We start from the raw sequence: 17,203 nt of genomic DNA, 5'->3' as shown, positions 1-17,203 counted from the left end.
AAATAAAATATTAAAAAGGCTGGGGATGTGGCTCAGTGGTTAAACAAGTCTAATTCTTACCTCAACACTTTACTAGATAGGCTGGTTTTCATGTGGAACAATAATATTATGATTTTAAGTCTAGCTTAAAGCAAAAGGCTTTGGTTTAGGTGTTGAAAGGAACTCCCTTGAAGAGCCTATCCTAACAAAAACAGGCTTCTGGCTGCTCTAATATGGTGTGCTTGTGAGTCATAAAATCAAGTAATTTAGTAAATTTCTGTGAATAAGAGAATAAATCTTTTATTCCATCATTTATTAAACTAATTAGCTTCATAAATCAGGATTTTTTTTATATATGTTTTAGATGTAGAAATATATGTAACTGGCAAAAGCTTGATATCATGCGTTTGTGGTATAACATTATTAAGATTTTTATCTTTTTGTTGAAGTAAAACTTTTCTTTCTGTTTTTCCTCTCATAGATGTTACCAGACCTAAAAGCAGACAACCAGAGACTAAAGGATGAAAATGGGGCCTTGATCAGAGTTATAAGCAAACTTTCCAAATAGAAAACAAACAAACAACACAGCAGGAATTGCACATATTAATAACCCAGTGGACCATAATTGGCAGTCACTGGAAGCCTGGGAAGAATCCTTTGGAGACTGTCATTTTTGGATATCCTGCCAAATGCCCTCTTATCTAGGATTTTTGTTTTGTTTAAGTTTCTGGGTTTTTTTGTTTTTTTTTTTTTTTTTTTAATCAAGACCATTGTTTCATGTTAATGCAGCTGCTGAGAAGTTTTGGAGGTTTTTGGATTTTTTTTTTTTTTTTTCTTTAAATGACTGAGAAAACTTGTTTACAGCTCCAGCATATAAGGAAAGTGTTCAAGGCCAGATATGCCTCAGATATTTAACCAGTAAGCCTTAGTTGTACATAAATACTTTTGTGTCAACAAAAACTTTCAGCTCTCACAGAAGACAGTTATTCAACATTTTTCCATGTGCCACGTTTCCAGTTTTTTAATATTTAATTTTTTTGCTTTACTCTAAGTTTGGGTTTGTATTTTTTCCTTCTAACTCTTCATGTGGCAGAGTCTTCTATGTTTTCCCAGCTTTCTTATTCATGGAAGAGAATATTTGCCCTTCTGAGATTATTGTCATGTGTTAGGCTAATGTGTTGTCTCCCACCTGGAACTGAATTGCTTGGTGGAACATTTGCTTTCACTGTTTGTGCAATATGCATTTATTTCTTATATGAATGCTTTAAGTCAGTTGAGATTAGATCTTTTAAGTTCTATTTTCTGCCTTCTATTGGTCACTTTTTGTTTTTGTTTTTTATTGTAGTATGTTAGATTCTGTAATCTTCACATTCATTTTAGCAGGTACTGAGTGATGCTGTAAATATAAATAAGTGTATTGTTTTGATTTTTAGAACACCACATGGCATGCTTGACTATTTTCTTATTTCAGATGTCTGTTAATGCAAAGTAGGCTACTCCATGATAGTGTTAAAAACAAAATGTGCTAACAATGTGATATAAAGACTTTAAAAGTTATACATTATGTGGAGCCCTATCTTTACAGAAATTTTCTACTGTAAAGTGCTTTTACTTTTATTTTCAGTTTTCATTTGCTAGTATTCAACTATAATTAAAATTGCATAAGATAATTGCTTCACATTTCACATACCTATATTTATCTGAGTGCTGTCTAAAACTGTTGTGCTAGCCAAAGTAATGCTATGAAATCATTTGTAGACTTAACCCGTGAGTTAATGTTAAATGCACTGTTTTTGCCATGTGAAGAGGCATTGACTTTAATACCACCATCATGTTCAGACCATTTTATACATTTCAGTGGCCTTTTTCTAGGGGAAAAAAAAAAGCAAAACCAACTACATAGTGAAGATGGCTTTTATTTGGACAAATAGCTTTTATATTTTCATTAAATCATGCAAAAATATTACATCTTTCTGGCACATAACTGTCTCTTTAACCACTGAACAGTTCAGCCATTTGAATAAATTGTACATTGTAAAGCTTATTGTAGCTGATTGTATTATTGAGTGTATTGTATACTATATTAAATGTGAATTTGTACCTCTTCATTTTAAAAGGTCATTGTGTTCTACTGCCTATTTTAGATTACTTTGGGGTTGGGGAAGGGTATTTTGGTAAGCAGGATTTCAAGTCCTCTCTCTTGATGGTTTTATGAAGATATAAGGTTATGCTCTTACTACCAAGCTCAGGATTCTTGATTTTAAAGGTACAAGGATAGTTGTGGAATTTTATTTTTGGTTATATTTGAACTGTATGAATGGTGGGTCTGAATATAGAGAATTTTCATGGTCATGGTCTAATGTGGAGGTAAAATATACAGTAATTGATCAGTTTGAGTGACTGCAACATGTTCTGGTTGCACAACAGTTAGGCATGCTATGGTTTATATTTGTGAAGTTTGGATGCCTGTGAAGAATGATTAAATACATGTTTCTAATATTTTAGTGTTTTGTATTTAGGTTATTTATTCTTTGTATCTAAAATTGAACAGCTACTGTGCTATATTGATTTTATTGGTAGTATTGAGCAGACCTTGTTTCTGCATGAAACTAGTTGCAAAACTCACTATTTTGGAAATAAAAAATGTATTTTGACATATACAAATAAAATGAATAAAACTATTTTAAATGTGTGAACTTTTAATGAAGACATTTTAAATTTTGTTCTAAGATATTTAAATTCTGCATGGGTATTTTTTCACTAATTGCTTTACTTGGATACCAATTTGAATAATTTTTGAAATTGTAATATTGTGATAATTTGCACAGCATTGTACCTGCACATCTGTAATTGCAATCTTAATTGCCATATTTATGCAATCTGTGTACCAATTTGGACAAATGTTTATATATTTTACATAAAGCTGTCTGTATGCAGAATCTGAGAACTAGTTTTTTTATGATAAGTGGGTAAAAAGTAATGGTAACAGTGAGTTTCAAAATAGTTGTTTTGTAGCACAAGATTTCATTTCCATAAACATTTTGTGGTTTTTAAAAATTAAACCTGTGCTTTTTTCCCTTAGCTGCAAACATGGATTTGTAGTACATATGAAGATAATATTCCATTGAAATAAAAATTTTACTTTTTTAATATTAGATCATTCCTCAACTTAGATTTGTCCAAGGTTCAATCTATTAACAGTCTAAAGTTAAAACTTTGATTTTTGGTATTGGCATTCTGATACAAGACTTGTAATAAGACTGTATTTAACTAAATCATTGAATTATTTTCTTTCTACTTTAGTACTTTTGCCTATTTATGCTTACAGAATTGTTGATGTTATTGTAACTTGTTTTCCCCTCAAAAAAACTTGTCATGTGCAAAAGCTTGAAAAGTAGCTGTAAAACTATCACCGAGAGTTCATTTGAAAAAGTAAAGTAGTTTTAGGCTACTTTATTCATTGCCTAAAAGTTTATTACCCCTTAGTCCTTCCTGGCTTATCTGAGATAGTCATAATTCCCAATGCCAGCACAAGAAGAAAAATATCCAGTAAGCCAAATTCTTCTCTAAACCAGGACCATATTTTCCATAGGGCATAAATAGCTTTGTAGACTTTACTTCTATCATTATAAGCAGAATACAGAGCAAACTCCACTAACAATAATACCCACTAATACCCATTAGCTTATCTTGTTAATGAAAACCTTTGTTGCCAAGATGAGAGCTGATTGATACAGTCTTTGCTGTTCTGTTTTCTACTACTATATGTGTGTGGTCTCTGTGTGTCTGAGTACGCACGTTTGGCAGGGGTAATTACACGTAAATACTGCTGTCCAAAAAATATTGGGTTTAGAATAAAATATTATTTATTTTCTTATTATATGTCTCTTAATACTAAATCTATTTGAATTTCATTTTGGAAAACCTCTGTGAGTAATTACTATATAAATAACAATGTTTTCTTCTTACGTGACAGTCATATTAATGTTCAATGTCTACAAAATAGGTTGCAAGTACTAAATTAAAATAAAAACATAGGAACAAGTAACATAATGTTCTATTTCTATAATGTAACAATAGAGTATTTAATGCATAATTTATCTGTAATTTGAATTTTTATTAAAACTTTACTATAGTTTAGTAGAAAGAAGGCCTTGAGTCAGACTAACTCAAAATGTCACTGCTTAAATTCCAATAAATATCTGGGTCACATAATTAACTGGATTTTTATTTTTTAAAAAACAAATTAGAAGAAAAGGTAGGCGTGTACTTAGTGCTTATAGATCTGGGAGAATAGTAGTAGGAAAGAGATGAGATTTACCTTCCCTTTCTCACAGTTTTTTTATGGGTTTGTTTTGATACTGAGTCTGTTTCAGTAGCTTATCATTTGATTCTTAAAACAGGCTAGGTAAATAAGAGCATATCTCCACTTTACAATGAGAAAATTAAGGTTTACAGGTTACAAATTAGGTTAGCTCCCAAAAACTGGTACAATACAGTGCTCTTCCCAAAACTTAAATGTGGTTGTTCCCCCACTCAAGATCTGAGACTTTTTAATGTATATTAGTTCATAGTTTATTTCCATGAAATTACATAAAATATTTTAGTCTATTTTATAGGTTTAGGCTGAAGATCTTTGAGGATGGCATTTCTGGATTTTTTTTTTCCTAATCCCATGTTTTGAATCCCACACATGCTAAACTTTTTCTTCTTTCCTTATAACTTATTACTGAATACCACTTTGGCTTATAGTGGTATTTTATTGTTATTGATTAATTGATAAATGCTCTAATGCTCACTAATTGATACCCTAGTGCAAATTCTGACTATGGCCTATAGTCACCATAAGCTTGTAAAAGATTTTACATGTATGCATGAAAAAAGAAATGCCTTTTGCATTCTTCAGAAATACATTTTTTTTAACTAGTAACTGTAGTTCTAAGAACTTTTTTTTAAAAAAATTCCCTAGTAAGAGATACAATATTGATAGTGCTACAGGTTTAGCAGATTTTTTTTCTCCCAATGAAAATATATATAGAATGTTATGTATATAAAACAATTGCATTTCTGTGAACTCATTAACATAAGCCCTCCCCCCCCCAAAAAAAAAAAAACATTCCAAATAGGTCCAAGACATTATCATGACAGAAGCATGACTCCCTTATTTGTTCAGTACACAGTTCTTAGGTTGCAATAGCATTTTTAAGCAGTTTTGCCTGACCTGCACTTCTCTTATAAAAGTACTTTATTCATGCTTTGGTATACTAGTTTATATGAGTGAATATGTGCAAGTCTGAGTTTTAAGGTGCTTTTAGTTTCCCTCTCAGTGAAAAAAAATCAAATACAAATACAGGCTTCCACACAAAAATAAGATAACTTCACAGTAAAAGTGTCTTGGTATTCTTCAATAATTTACAATTAAGTATATTTATAATTTCTAAAGCATTTGAGCTGAATTAAAATATTGTGAGATCTATAAAATGCCTTTGCAAAACTGTATTCCCAGTGACTTGGAAGGCTGAAGCAAGAGAAAGATTCAAGGCTAGTCTGGGCAACTTAGAAAAGACCCTATCAGAATAAAAATAAAAAGGGCTGAAAATATGGCTCAGTGGTAGAGCATCCCTGGCTGCAACCCCTGTTGCCACTAAGAGGTAAATAAAATAAAATTTTAAAACCAATTTGTAAACCTTTATTAGTGAACATTTGGATTCAGTCAGATCTAGGAGGAAAAGAACCCCACTTGATAAATGTCAGTAATGTTAAGCATCTTGTAGTAATGAAACATTTAATATTATTGTTCCTGATTTGAATATATTAAAACAAATTTTTCAAATAGTTTACTCAGTTACTATAAACATCTAACTTTTTGCCCTGAAACCAGTAAAAGAAAAAGGTACAAGAGGTGGATTTCAGAGGACTTCTTTGAACCATTGGAAAGGAGACAGTATACCTCTGTAACCTTGCTGCCACACATGTTCTAAGGATTCCAGGGACACTGACCTGCTACCCATGTGAGTTTAATCTGTTTATGAACCCCAGTTACTGTTTACAAAGAGGGAAAAGTGGCTGGGCATTTATAGGCATCATATACAAAATGTATTTGCCATGGCAGAGACAGGTGGTGTGGGCTAGTAGTTTAGAAATGAAACTTAAAATTATCATTAGCAATTGCTGCTCGGTATGTCCTATTTTAATTACAAGTTATAGTTGTTGGAATATTAGGATTATCACTAATTTTGAATGCCTTTGAAGTTTACACATTGGTTCTTCATATTCTGAAATCATCTGGGCTATTTGTCAGCCTTCAAGTCAGACTAATCTTTTTACAAAATGGTCTCTTGTGTAGCAGTTTTTAAATCTGATTTATTCCTTTAGTCCTGCCTATCTCATTCATTCTCCATGCTATACCACATTTCCAATATGTATTACTTGCTTGACTGAAACCAGTAGATGGAAAACCAAAATTGTAGCATATTCTTTATAGCAAACCCTACACCCATCTTATATTTCTGGTTTTTAAAAAATGTTTCTTTTGCTCTGAGCTCCTGGAGAGGACAGAGTCTTGTTCATCTTTGTTCCCAAAACAGCACAGTGCCTGGCACATAGTTGGTGTCCACTGGATGTTTTAAAGAGGAAAGAGTAAATTAACTACTTGACTGGCATCTGAATTCCTTTCTCCCCCAGGACTGACATTTAGATTTTTAAGGAAGTTTTTAAAGTTATTAAATATAAACAGTCTGGGCTAGAGGTGTAGCTCAGTGGTAGAGCACTTGCCTAGTATGCATGAGCTCTGAGTTTGGTCCCTAGAACTACAATAAATAAACAGATACAAACATGATTTTTTCATACTTTGTCTCAGTCATTCAACAAGTTCTTGTTAGCATTTACATGCCCAACATCCAATAGCAAAGCAGGCAAAAATAAAATCCTTACTTATGGAAGTTACATTCAAATAGAAAAAGATCAAAAACAAACAGTTACATATTAATTTAGAAGACAATCATGGGGAAAAAAATAACAGGGTAAGATATCTCAGGAATTAAGTAAAAGTAGAAAGCTTTACTGAAAAGGTAACTTGAACCAAAATTGCAAGAAAAGCTCGCCAAAAAAATATGTAAATTAAACAAGTTAAAGTAGTGTGAGAGAAAGAGAGGCAACAAAAATGCTAGATTAGGGACTTAATTTATTGATATTTGTTGACCATGCTATGGATGCTAGACTTGTTTCCTCAAAAACCTTATCCTCTTTTCCCGAGAATTATTTGTAGCTCTTTAGAGTAAAAGCCACAAACACGTAACTGAAATTGTTTTTTAATAAGTGAGATAATAGTTGGATTATAAATTGTGAATTAGGGAGAATAATTAGAAAACTTGGGTTGAGTCTCCTGATAGAAACTTAATTAAATGTAAAACATTTTCCAACTCTGCAAGGAATCAAGTCAGAAATGAAAAACTGGATTTTTATAAATATCATTAAAATATAAAAGAAATTTTCATCAGTTCTTTGAGCAAAATAATTAGTTCTTAGAAAACAATTTTCTCTCATTGGTCTGAACATAAATGTACAGATTTCTCAGGAATTAAGCAAAATTGTTACTATGCATTTTTCTAGCATTTGTGTTCAGGTAATTTCTTGTTTCTTTCCTGAAAAGCAAAAATTGAATATTAAATTGTGCCTCCATAAGTATTATGTACTTACAACAGAGATTATAGTCCTATAATCCACATGTGTGGTATTCATCGTCTTTCTTGTCCTAGGAGTGGTTACCTTTATTTTTCCTCTACAACAGCTTTTCTTAAACCTAAGGCACCTGGGGAGCTTGTCCATACACAATTTGAGCCTGCTTAAGTTTCTATTTTTTTTTTTTTTTTAAAGAGAGAGAGAGTGAATTTCAATATTTATTTTTCAGTTTTCGGCGGACACAACATCTTTGTTTGTATGTGGTGCTAAGGATCAAACCAGGGCCGCATGCATGCCAGGCGAGCGCGCTACCGCTTGAGCCACATCCCCAGACCCTTAAGTTTCTAATTCAGTGTTTTGGGTTTGGGGTGGCACACGATTTTGTGTTTAGATGATACTGGTAATGCTTTACTATATTAACTGCCTCTCTTCTGAATGGAAATAAAATGTTCAAAAGTAAAATCACTTGTGAGAAACAAAAATGTAAGCATCCTATGTTAATTTGCTAAAAGGAGATTGTATGGATATCAAACGTTGGATAGCACTAGTGATAGTTTAAAAATAAAAGATTATGTATTCATTTACAACCACATTGCCTGGGAGGAAAAAGTACATTTACAGATAAGTTTATCAAAAATAAAAACAGGAAAATATTATTTTAATATGTAACAGATATCATTCTCATACATTTAATTAGGAAAAGATTATCCATTACCCTTATTTCTCTCTTCCCCCATCCCCCTCTGGTACTGGATATTGATTTTGGGGGTGCTTTACCATTGAACTTCATCCCCAGTTTTTTTTTTTCTTTTTAATTGTTTTTATTGTTTTTTTTTCTTTGTGTTTATTTTGCTTTTTTTTTTTTTTTTTTTAGTTTAATTTTGAGATGGTCTAGCTAAGTTGTCAAGGCTGGCCTCAACTTTTGATCCTCTTGCTTCAGCCTCCTACATTGCTGGGATTACTGGCATCACCATCATGCTCAGTCTTAGATCGTTTCTCTACGTGCTACAGAGAAAAAAAGCCAGGTGTGGGTAGGCAAAATGTATTGAAATCTTGGTTTCTTGTAAGATTAAAGTCTGACTTTGAGATCCAGGCTTCCTGCATCTTATTAAGCACATCATGACTAGAGCACAGCATACTCTAGACACTCTATTTTATCTAAAATATTTATCAATTTGCTGCATGGCTTAAACACTAGATATACTAGGACTGCCAATTAGTGTAGGTATGCTTCCTCAGATTAAGGGAAGAATCATCCAATTTCTATTAGTATATGAATCTACATCCTTAATTCTCCAGAAACTAATCTGAGACCAACAGTATCAGTATCACCTGAGAATTTTTTAGAAATACAAATTATCAAGTCCTGCCTTAAATTATCAAGTCCTGCCTTAGATCTTTTGAATCAGAAACAAGGGGGAGCCTAGCAGTCTTTTTCAACAAACCCTCCCAAGAAATTATGATGCAAACTAAAATTTGAGAACTACTTACCGATAGGTGTTAAATCTAAATCACCTAGGCTGAAGTGGACTAGGGATTGAAAAAATAATTTTTTTCAAGGATATTAGTGAGAAATGAAAAGTTATTAGTGGGGAGTGAGAAATCTCTAGCTGTGTTAGAAGCGCCCTTTTGATTCCATTTCCTTATCTGAAAAATATTAGGGAAGGTTTTAATGTCTGAAACTGCATTGGAGAAGTTCATTTAATTTAAAGTAGAGCAAATTCACCTCAAAGGAAAAAACAACCACCACCTCTCAGTGGATTTCTTTAAAAGGTATTTAACAAAGATTTTTGTTTGAGGACAGATAAGCTTATACTATGAAATAAGAAGTACATTTTTCAGCATTTATCAATTTACAAATGAAGAAACTCAAGATGGCAAGAGGTTGGGATGGGAGGGTAGATCAAATATATTGACATGAGTTGCCAGAAAGTTCAAGAACATAGTTAACCTTTTGGCTAGACCAAATCTTCTGGGTGTCATTTCTCTCTTCTCAGTTCATTGACCTCATTCTCTCTTAACTGCAGATCAGCTTCCTTCATGCAGCTAGTGGAGGAAACTTTGGGCTCTGAATAGCTAGCAACTCCAGAAGAAAGAAATACTGTCTCTTGCCCCAGTATCCAATATGTATCCCAGGAATTGAGCCTTTTTCATCCCTTGAACTTACCTCTTTTTCCATGGAGGTAGAATACTGATTGGTCAGTTCTAAATATTTACCACTCATTCTTGGCAAAGTGAATTAAAGTTCCTTGGTTAGTAGCATTACCAGTAGATAACTAAAAGAACAGTCCCCGGAAAAAAGGAGGCAACTATGTCCAGAAGAGGAACAAAATGCAAGCAAAACCTGGCAGAAATGAGAGGAGCCCAAACACTGAAATTTAAAACTTGAAGTGTGGTCATCACTTTTTAGAAATAGACTTGAAAATTTAATTAGGACCCAGTAAAAGCTGACTGGAGTTATCCATCCAAATATTGAATGTTTCTATATGTAGGTACTATTTTAGGCGCTAAGGATAAAGCAGTAAACAAAACTGTCAACACCAGGATGGAGTTTATATACTATTGAAGGGAGAAAGAAAAATAGAGGCAAAATTATAAGTCCTTGGAGAAAAAGTAGGGTAAGGAATGTTGGCAAAGAACTGTTACAGGCGTCTCAGTTTTAATTAGGATGGTGAAGGAGGCATCACTCTGCTTACAGAAGGAAATGATAGTGTGTGATCCATCAAGATTACCAAGAAAGAGCATTCCAAGTACATTTGGAATAGCAAGGTCGGTGTGATTGAAGCCAAGGGAACAAGGACAAGAGTAATAGATGAAGTCAGAAGGATTCTGGATCATACATGATCATATAAACTATCATCAGTACTAAAATACTTCATCTGAAACTTGAAGCCCATTTGAAAGAATAATATAACCTGTCGTAGATGTTAAAAGATCTCCCTTAGGGCTGGGGATATAGCTCAGCTGTTAAGAGTGCTTGCCTTGCATACATGAAGACCTTGAGTTCAATCCCCAGCATCACAAAAGAAAGGATTTCCCTTAGACCACATAGGAGACTATTAACAAAAATCCACATGGAAGATATTGTCTGGACCCAGGGAGATAATGGTGAAGGTGATAAGAAGGGGCAGTATTCCAAATTTATTTTGAAGCTAGAAACCACAGGATTGGATCAGGAATATGAAAAGAGGGCCCTAGCAACTAGAAGAATGGAATTGCATTTAGTTTACAAAGGGAATACAACAGAACAAGTTTGTGGTAGAACATGCTGAATTTCAGGTTCTTATTAGTTTGCATATTTGTTAAATATCCAATTCATGATGTTGAGTTTAGAACAGAAGTCCAAACTGGAGATAGAAATTTGGAGCCTAAGCATATATATGCATGATATGTAAGTTCCTGAGGCTGAATGAAATCCTTGAGGGAATAATTTCAACTAAAAGTAAAGGCCTAACAACTGAGGCCTATGTCTTCCAATGTTAAGATGCCACAAAGATGAAATTCTGGAGGCTAGCCAGTAAGACAGGGAAAAAAAATTAAGACTGATGTCCTGGAGAATAAAGAAAATATTTCCAGGAAGCAATGATTTCAGCTCTAACAAGGACAAGAGCAATTGCAGTACAGTTGTGGGGGCAAAATCTTGTTTAGATGAAGATGAGAGAAAAGAATTGAATTTAGTATGAATAGTTTCTTTCAACGTTGGGCTGAAAGGCCTTGAAGGACACAGATCCTAAAGAGAAGTCCAAAAAAGTGAACCCAATGTCAGCCACTTTTTCCCAAAAGTATTTGCCAATTTGTAACTAGTGGTCAGAAACTGAGTCAGATATGTTATCATTCACAAGTTAGGGGAATCAAAACATAGGAGTTCGCAGCCTGCCTAAGGGGAGGAGCTGCATTAAACACCTCAGGCTTTCAGTTTGGCTCTTGAAGGGGGCCTACACTATAGAAGAAATACCTAATCCTGAAATAAGTAGGCCATCTTATTTCTGAAATTAGCTCTCTCCTAAACAAGATTAAGATGATCTGTTCTTACCTCCCTGCCAGAAGTGAAGTATATTATTTCTGAAGAAAATAACATCATCCAAAGGCTCAAATTTTTATATTTTTTGTTAACAATGTTCAGTATTGAGTCAAAAAAAATTACAAAACATATGAGGAGAAAAAGCAAATGACCATAAATACAGGGAAAAAATAGAGAAAATTCCATTTTTTAAGTTGTTTTTATCTGAGTTCAACAAGGAAGCAGAACCAGTATGAGAATCATGGAATAAGGAATTTATTATAGCAATACTTTATACAATTGTGAGAAACTAAACAAGTAGAATCTGAAAAGGCGGTGGTGGATCAGAGTAAAAAGTCATGAACCAACCCTTTTAAAGCACAACAAAACAAACTAATCAGAGAAACAGAAGCCAGGCACATCCAGCTGCTGAAGTGGACCTTCAAGAGAATGCTAGATGAGTTGTATAGAATGTATTGCCTCTTCATCTGGTGGTAAACCTGGGGTTATTGTTGGTCACTGAGTTCTTTGGTTATGAAAAAAAGATGAACATGGAAGAATGAGAACAGAGTAGAATCTACTGGCACCATTGCATTTGTTTCTAATAACAAAGACTATCAGAATATTAGGTGCTACTTCACCTTTGCCTTCCAAATCTCATACTTGTTTCTCTTTGGTCAATTTTAATCCAGAACTAAATGGAGGAAAGGATTCTTTGAAATGTTGTTGCAACCTGATGGACTTGACATAGTATACAACTATATCAGAAGGGATTTTAAAATAGCTGCAATTCACAACAAACTAAAAACCTAAAAGGTTTCCATGGTAATGCCTACCAAGAATAGGAAGAATAACACAAATCTTACATAAACTCTTCAGAAAACAAAGGAGGAGGATGCACTGTCCAATTTATTTTTTGAGATCAGTGTAACCCTAATCCCAAAACCTAAAAAAGATATTACAAGAAAATCCCAAATCAACATCCCTCATGAATGTAAAAATCTTTAGCTCTATTATCAAGTCAATTAATATATAAAAATGTGAATCATCAATTTACATTTAATTCAACATTTAAAAATCAACACCTGCTGGGCACTGTGGCACACATCTGTAATTCCAGCAACTCAGGAGGCTAAAAGCAAGAAGATGGCAAGTTAGAGACCAGCCTCAGCAACTTAGCTAGATACTGTCTCAAAAAGGACTGGGGATCAGGGCCGGGGCTGAAGGTCAGTGGTAAAGCATTTGCCTCACATGTGTGAGGAACTGGGTTTGATCCTCAGCACCACATAAAAATAAAGGTATTATGTGTCCATCTACAACTAAAAAAATATTTTTAAATAAAAGGACTGGGGATTTACCAAAAAAATTAATAAATGCCATAATTTATCATTTTAACAGTAAAGGAAGAAGAACATGATTATTTCAATAGATAATAAAATTTTAATAACTATAACTTCACAATTTAAAACTTTCAGCAAACCAGAAATATAAGAAAACAATATGAGAAAGATCATCCAATAAAAGCTTATGTAGCCAAAATAATAGTGAAATACAAAATGCCTTCTTCCTAAAAAGTAGTGGATGTCCTTTCTAGTCCTCACTTCCCTCTTCCATTTAATGTTAATGTTGACATTCCTTGTTAGTATATTAAAGAAAAACAAAATGCACATATATTCGAAAGAAAAAAAGTATTTGCATAAAAAATCCTAAGGAATCAACAAAATAACTACTAGAAGTAATAATTTAATAAGATCTCAGGATATATGATCAATTTAAAAAGCCAATTGCATTTCTGTATTCTAAGAGCAAAAAAAGAAAAGAAAGAAAATATTAGATGATTTAAGGATTACATTAGTACTTAAAGTTAAGAATGAGTTCTGGGATATCGAAAAGTGCCAAGAGTAGCCAAGACCATTTTTATAAATAAAGTGAAGTTTTACCCTCATAACTATCAAGATATTATAAAAACATACTGTAAAACAAAGTTGAATTCACATTTTCATGTTAGAAAAATAAACGTATGATACAGAACTCCAAAATACACCCAAGTTTTATGGGAACTTGATAAGTCACAGATGTAGCATCATGAATCACTAGAGAAAGAATGGTTGGGACAGTTGGTTATTTAAACAAAATAATAAAATTAGATCCTTCAGAAATTCCAGGCAAATTATAGCTTAACTATGAAGAGCAAAACCTTAACGTTTTAAATAAAATTTAGGAGACTGTATCTTTCTGATCATAATAAGGTGAAAATTTTAACCTTAAGTAAGGTTAAAACTTTAAATAAAATGCAAAGTTAAAATCATAAATAAAAATACTGATACACTTTATGTTTAAATTTAAAATTTATGAATATATACAAAAGGGAACAAGTTGAAACAAGTTGCAAGAAAGGACATTTTAACTGATTTGTTCCAGGATTAATCGTCAAACATAAACTAAGAATTAACAGAAGAGGAAACCCAAATGACTAACAAATATTACCAAGGTTTATACAACCTCATTGTTTATAAAATGCAAATGAAGACCACAATGAGACATATCAGGTTGGCAAAAATTTTTAAAAAAAGATGTAAAACTGTGTCACAATTGGAACTTTGTGTACTCTCAATGTATTAATTGTCCCAACTTCTTGGGAAAGGAATCTGAAAATTTTCTAATACAATCAAAAACTATAACCCACCTCAGGGGCTAGGGTTGTAGCTCAGTGTAGGCACTGGGTTTGATCCTCGGCACCACATAAAAATTTTGTTTTAATTTTTAAAAAACTATAACCCACATGTAGCAATCCTTTTGGGCGATGGGGTATATTCCCTAAAGCAGTGCTTCTCAACATATTGCATCTTGGCATACCTAGAAAATGATAATGACCATATAGAAGAAGGCATAGTTGGATAAATGGATGAATCTGCTCACAACAACAGATGACCAGCTCTAAGTCTCCAGCTATCCCAGCCACCACCCCAACCTCTGCTGCTTCCACACGTGTACCCTATTTAAGAGGCATTAAACATTCACGTAGCTGGAAGCAGTGGTAAGTGTCTGGCATCCTAGGTACTTGGGTGGCTAAAGTAGGAGTATCACTTGAGCCTAGGAGTTTGGGGCCAGCGTGGACAAGATGAAGAGAACCCATTCTAAAAATTCAGAGGCTGGGGTTGTAACTCAATGGTAGAATATTTGCTAGCACGTGTGAAGAACTGAGTTCAATCCTCAGCACCACGTAAAAAGTGAAAAAATGGTATCATGTCCATTTACAACTAAATTTTTTTTTAATTTATATAGAGGGACTGGGGTTGTGGCTCAACGGTAGGGCACTCACCTAACATGTGCGAGGCCCTGGGTTCGATCCTTAGCACCACATAAAGATAAATAAAATAAAGATATTGTGTCCAACTAAAACTAAAAAATATTAAAAAATTATATAGACAATTGAAATATTCACTGCTGTATTTTTTGTAGTAATAATAACAACAAACAAGGTAAAAAAAAAAAAAGGCTGGATGTGGTGGTACACCCAATTAGTGAGACTCTGATTCTAAATAAAATATTTAAAAAGGGTTGGGGATGTGGTTCAGTGATAGAGCTCTTGTCTGCCATGTGTGGGACTCTAGGTTGGATCCCCAGCACCTCAAACAAACAAAAAGAGACAGAAAACTTTATTTATATCTGTTTATGTGTTTCTTTTTTTTCTTTCTTAATTGTGTTTTAGTTGTAGGCAGACACAATAACTTTATTTTATTTATTTTTATGTAGTTCTGAGAATTGAACCCAGGGCCTCACACAAGCTAGGCAAGCACTCTACCACTGAGCCACAACCCCAGTCCCTGTTTATGTGTTTCTTGAAGTGAGGTAGAAAGCTTAGATTTTGGTATGTCAAGTAGTTCACAATAAGTTGATGTTGCATAGTTGTGGTTTTCGACTTATTCTTAACTTCAGAGTCCTTTTTTAAAATTAAAGCTGATGCAGAATCCCAACAGATGAAAGAGACGATTACATGAGAGGAGGATGGGACAGAACCTTACTCAAGTCTGGCAATGTCTTTACTCTCCAATTCCATCTAGCATAGCCCATAAAAAATTTTCTCAAACTCCTCAGGGTTTCAAGGAAGCACATTTGAAATTTACTGTTCTAGAATGGTATCTATTTTTAAATTATAAGCTAGCATGAAGTTTTGTAAAAATGAATGTTACATACTAATATATGTGTGTGTGTGTGTGCGCGCGCGCGCATGTGTATTTGTGTGTGTATTGGGTTAACAGTTCCATAGTTGGACAGTATAATTTCAACTTTAAATTTTCTAATTTTGTGATAGTGAGTATGGATTTGGTGAGAGAAAAACATTTAAATGGGGAATCTTAGGGCTAGAGTTGTAGATTGATGTCAGTCACATAAAGCTTCACCCAGACACTTCTTCCCTAAATAACAATTATAGACAAAAAAATTCTTCCTGAGTACAGGTGACATGCATTGCATCATGGAGAATGGAAAAGAATGAAACCCTCTAACTCTGATTGGAGGGACAAGAAACTGTCCTGGGCCACTCCATTAGAAGTCTCTTACTTCTGGGTGAAGGACATGATCTTTGAAAAAACTGCCTGTGAGACCCAGAGATACAAGGTCTGGCTAAATCTAAGGCTAGAGCAAGAGGAGAGAAAGCTCTCCTGCTTCTTTCTCCCATCCCAGTGCCTATCAAACACCAAACAACAAACAATGGAAGTTTCCTGTTAGGGAAGAGGCAAGACCTGAAGAGACCCTCTTTGTGGCACAAACTTAGAGGGAAGGCATAAAATGAAGGAAGAAGCAGAATGTTTAGGAAAAAGCATCTGGGAATGAACTCCCACCCTAAGCACAAGGTAAATCCAATAAATTTAAAACCAGTGATATATGGACTATAAATATAGCAACACAAAAGACAAACCAGCTTAAATCTTAACTATACTGTCTCAACCCTCTACAGGCCTAGCAGAAGATGTCATTTTCCGTAATAGTACCTATCACTATTTATCTCACTAGCTACTGTTCTATGCGCTGTATTTATTATGCAATTAAAGGGTAAAGGATAGGAAAAAGAAAAAAATAGATTTTCAAGAAACCAAGCAATCAATAGAATCTGATTTGCAGATGATACGGATGTTGAAACCATCGGATAGGAAATTGAAAACAACTATGATTGCTGTGTCAACCTATAAAGAAGGTAGGGACTATGCATGAATAGATGAGGAAAATCAGTGAAGATAAAAGTTATAAGAAAGGCCAATGGAAATGGCAGGAGAGAAAATGTAACATGTAAAGAATATATAGATTATATATATATAATAGATTTAACAAAACTGAGGAAAGAAAAACTGAAGCTGAAGGTCCACAGAAATGATCCAAACTGAAGCTCAAACAGAAAATTAAAAATTAAGAAAACAAAACAAATAGCATTCAAGAACTGTGTTACATTGTCTGGTCTACCACATGTAACTTGAATCCCAAGAGAAGAGTGATAAAATGGAACAGATGGAAATATTTGAAGAGATAATTGTTAAAATTTTCCAA

General features: G+C 33.7%; 1 protein-coding gene across 5 annotated transcripts in view; it reads left to right on the top strand.

Moving 5' to 3' along the window:
- The window catches only part of Ppp1r12a (protein phosphatase 1 regulatory subunit 12A), a 132,675-nt gene extending 130,015 nt beyond the window's left edge, over positions 1-2,660 (top strand). For 3 of the 5 annotated variants that reach the window (XM_076854911.1, XM_076854907.1, XM_076854902.1), the window contains one exon: positions 461-2,660. In XM_076854911.1, the coding sequence (XP_076711026.1) occupies positions 461-547 (87 nt within the window). In that variant the 3' untranslated portion in view covers positions 548-2,660. The remainder of the gene's footprint in view (positions 1-460) is intronic. The other 2 variants (XM_076854910.1, XM_076854905.1) reach the window with 1 other exon arrangement.
- The last annotated feature ends 14,543 nt before the right edge of the window (positions 2,661-17,203 follow it).

The sequence above is a fragment of the Callospermophilus lateralis genome, chromosome 4 (assembly GCF_048772815.1).
Source record: "Callospermophilus lateralis isolate mCalLat2 chromosome 4, mCalLat2.hap1, whole genome shotgun sequence".
In the NCBI taxonomy this organism is placed as follows: Eukaryota; Metazoa; Chordata; class Mammalia; order Rodentia; family Sciuridae; genus Callospermophilus; species Callospermophilus lateralis.
The sequence above is the reverse complement of the archived record's forward strand: the minus strand, read 5'-3'. Positions and strand labels throughout refer to the sequence as shown.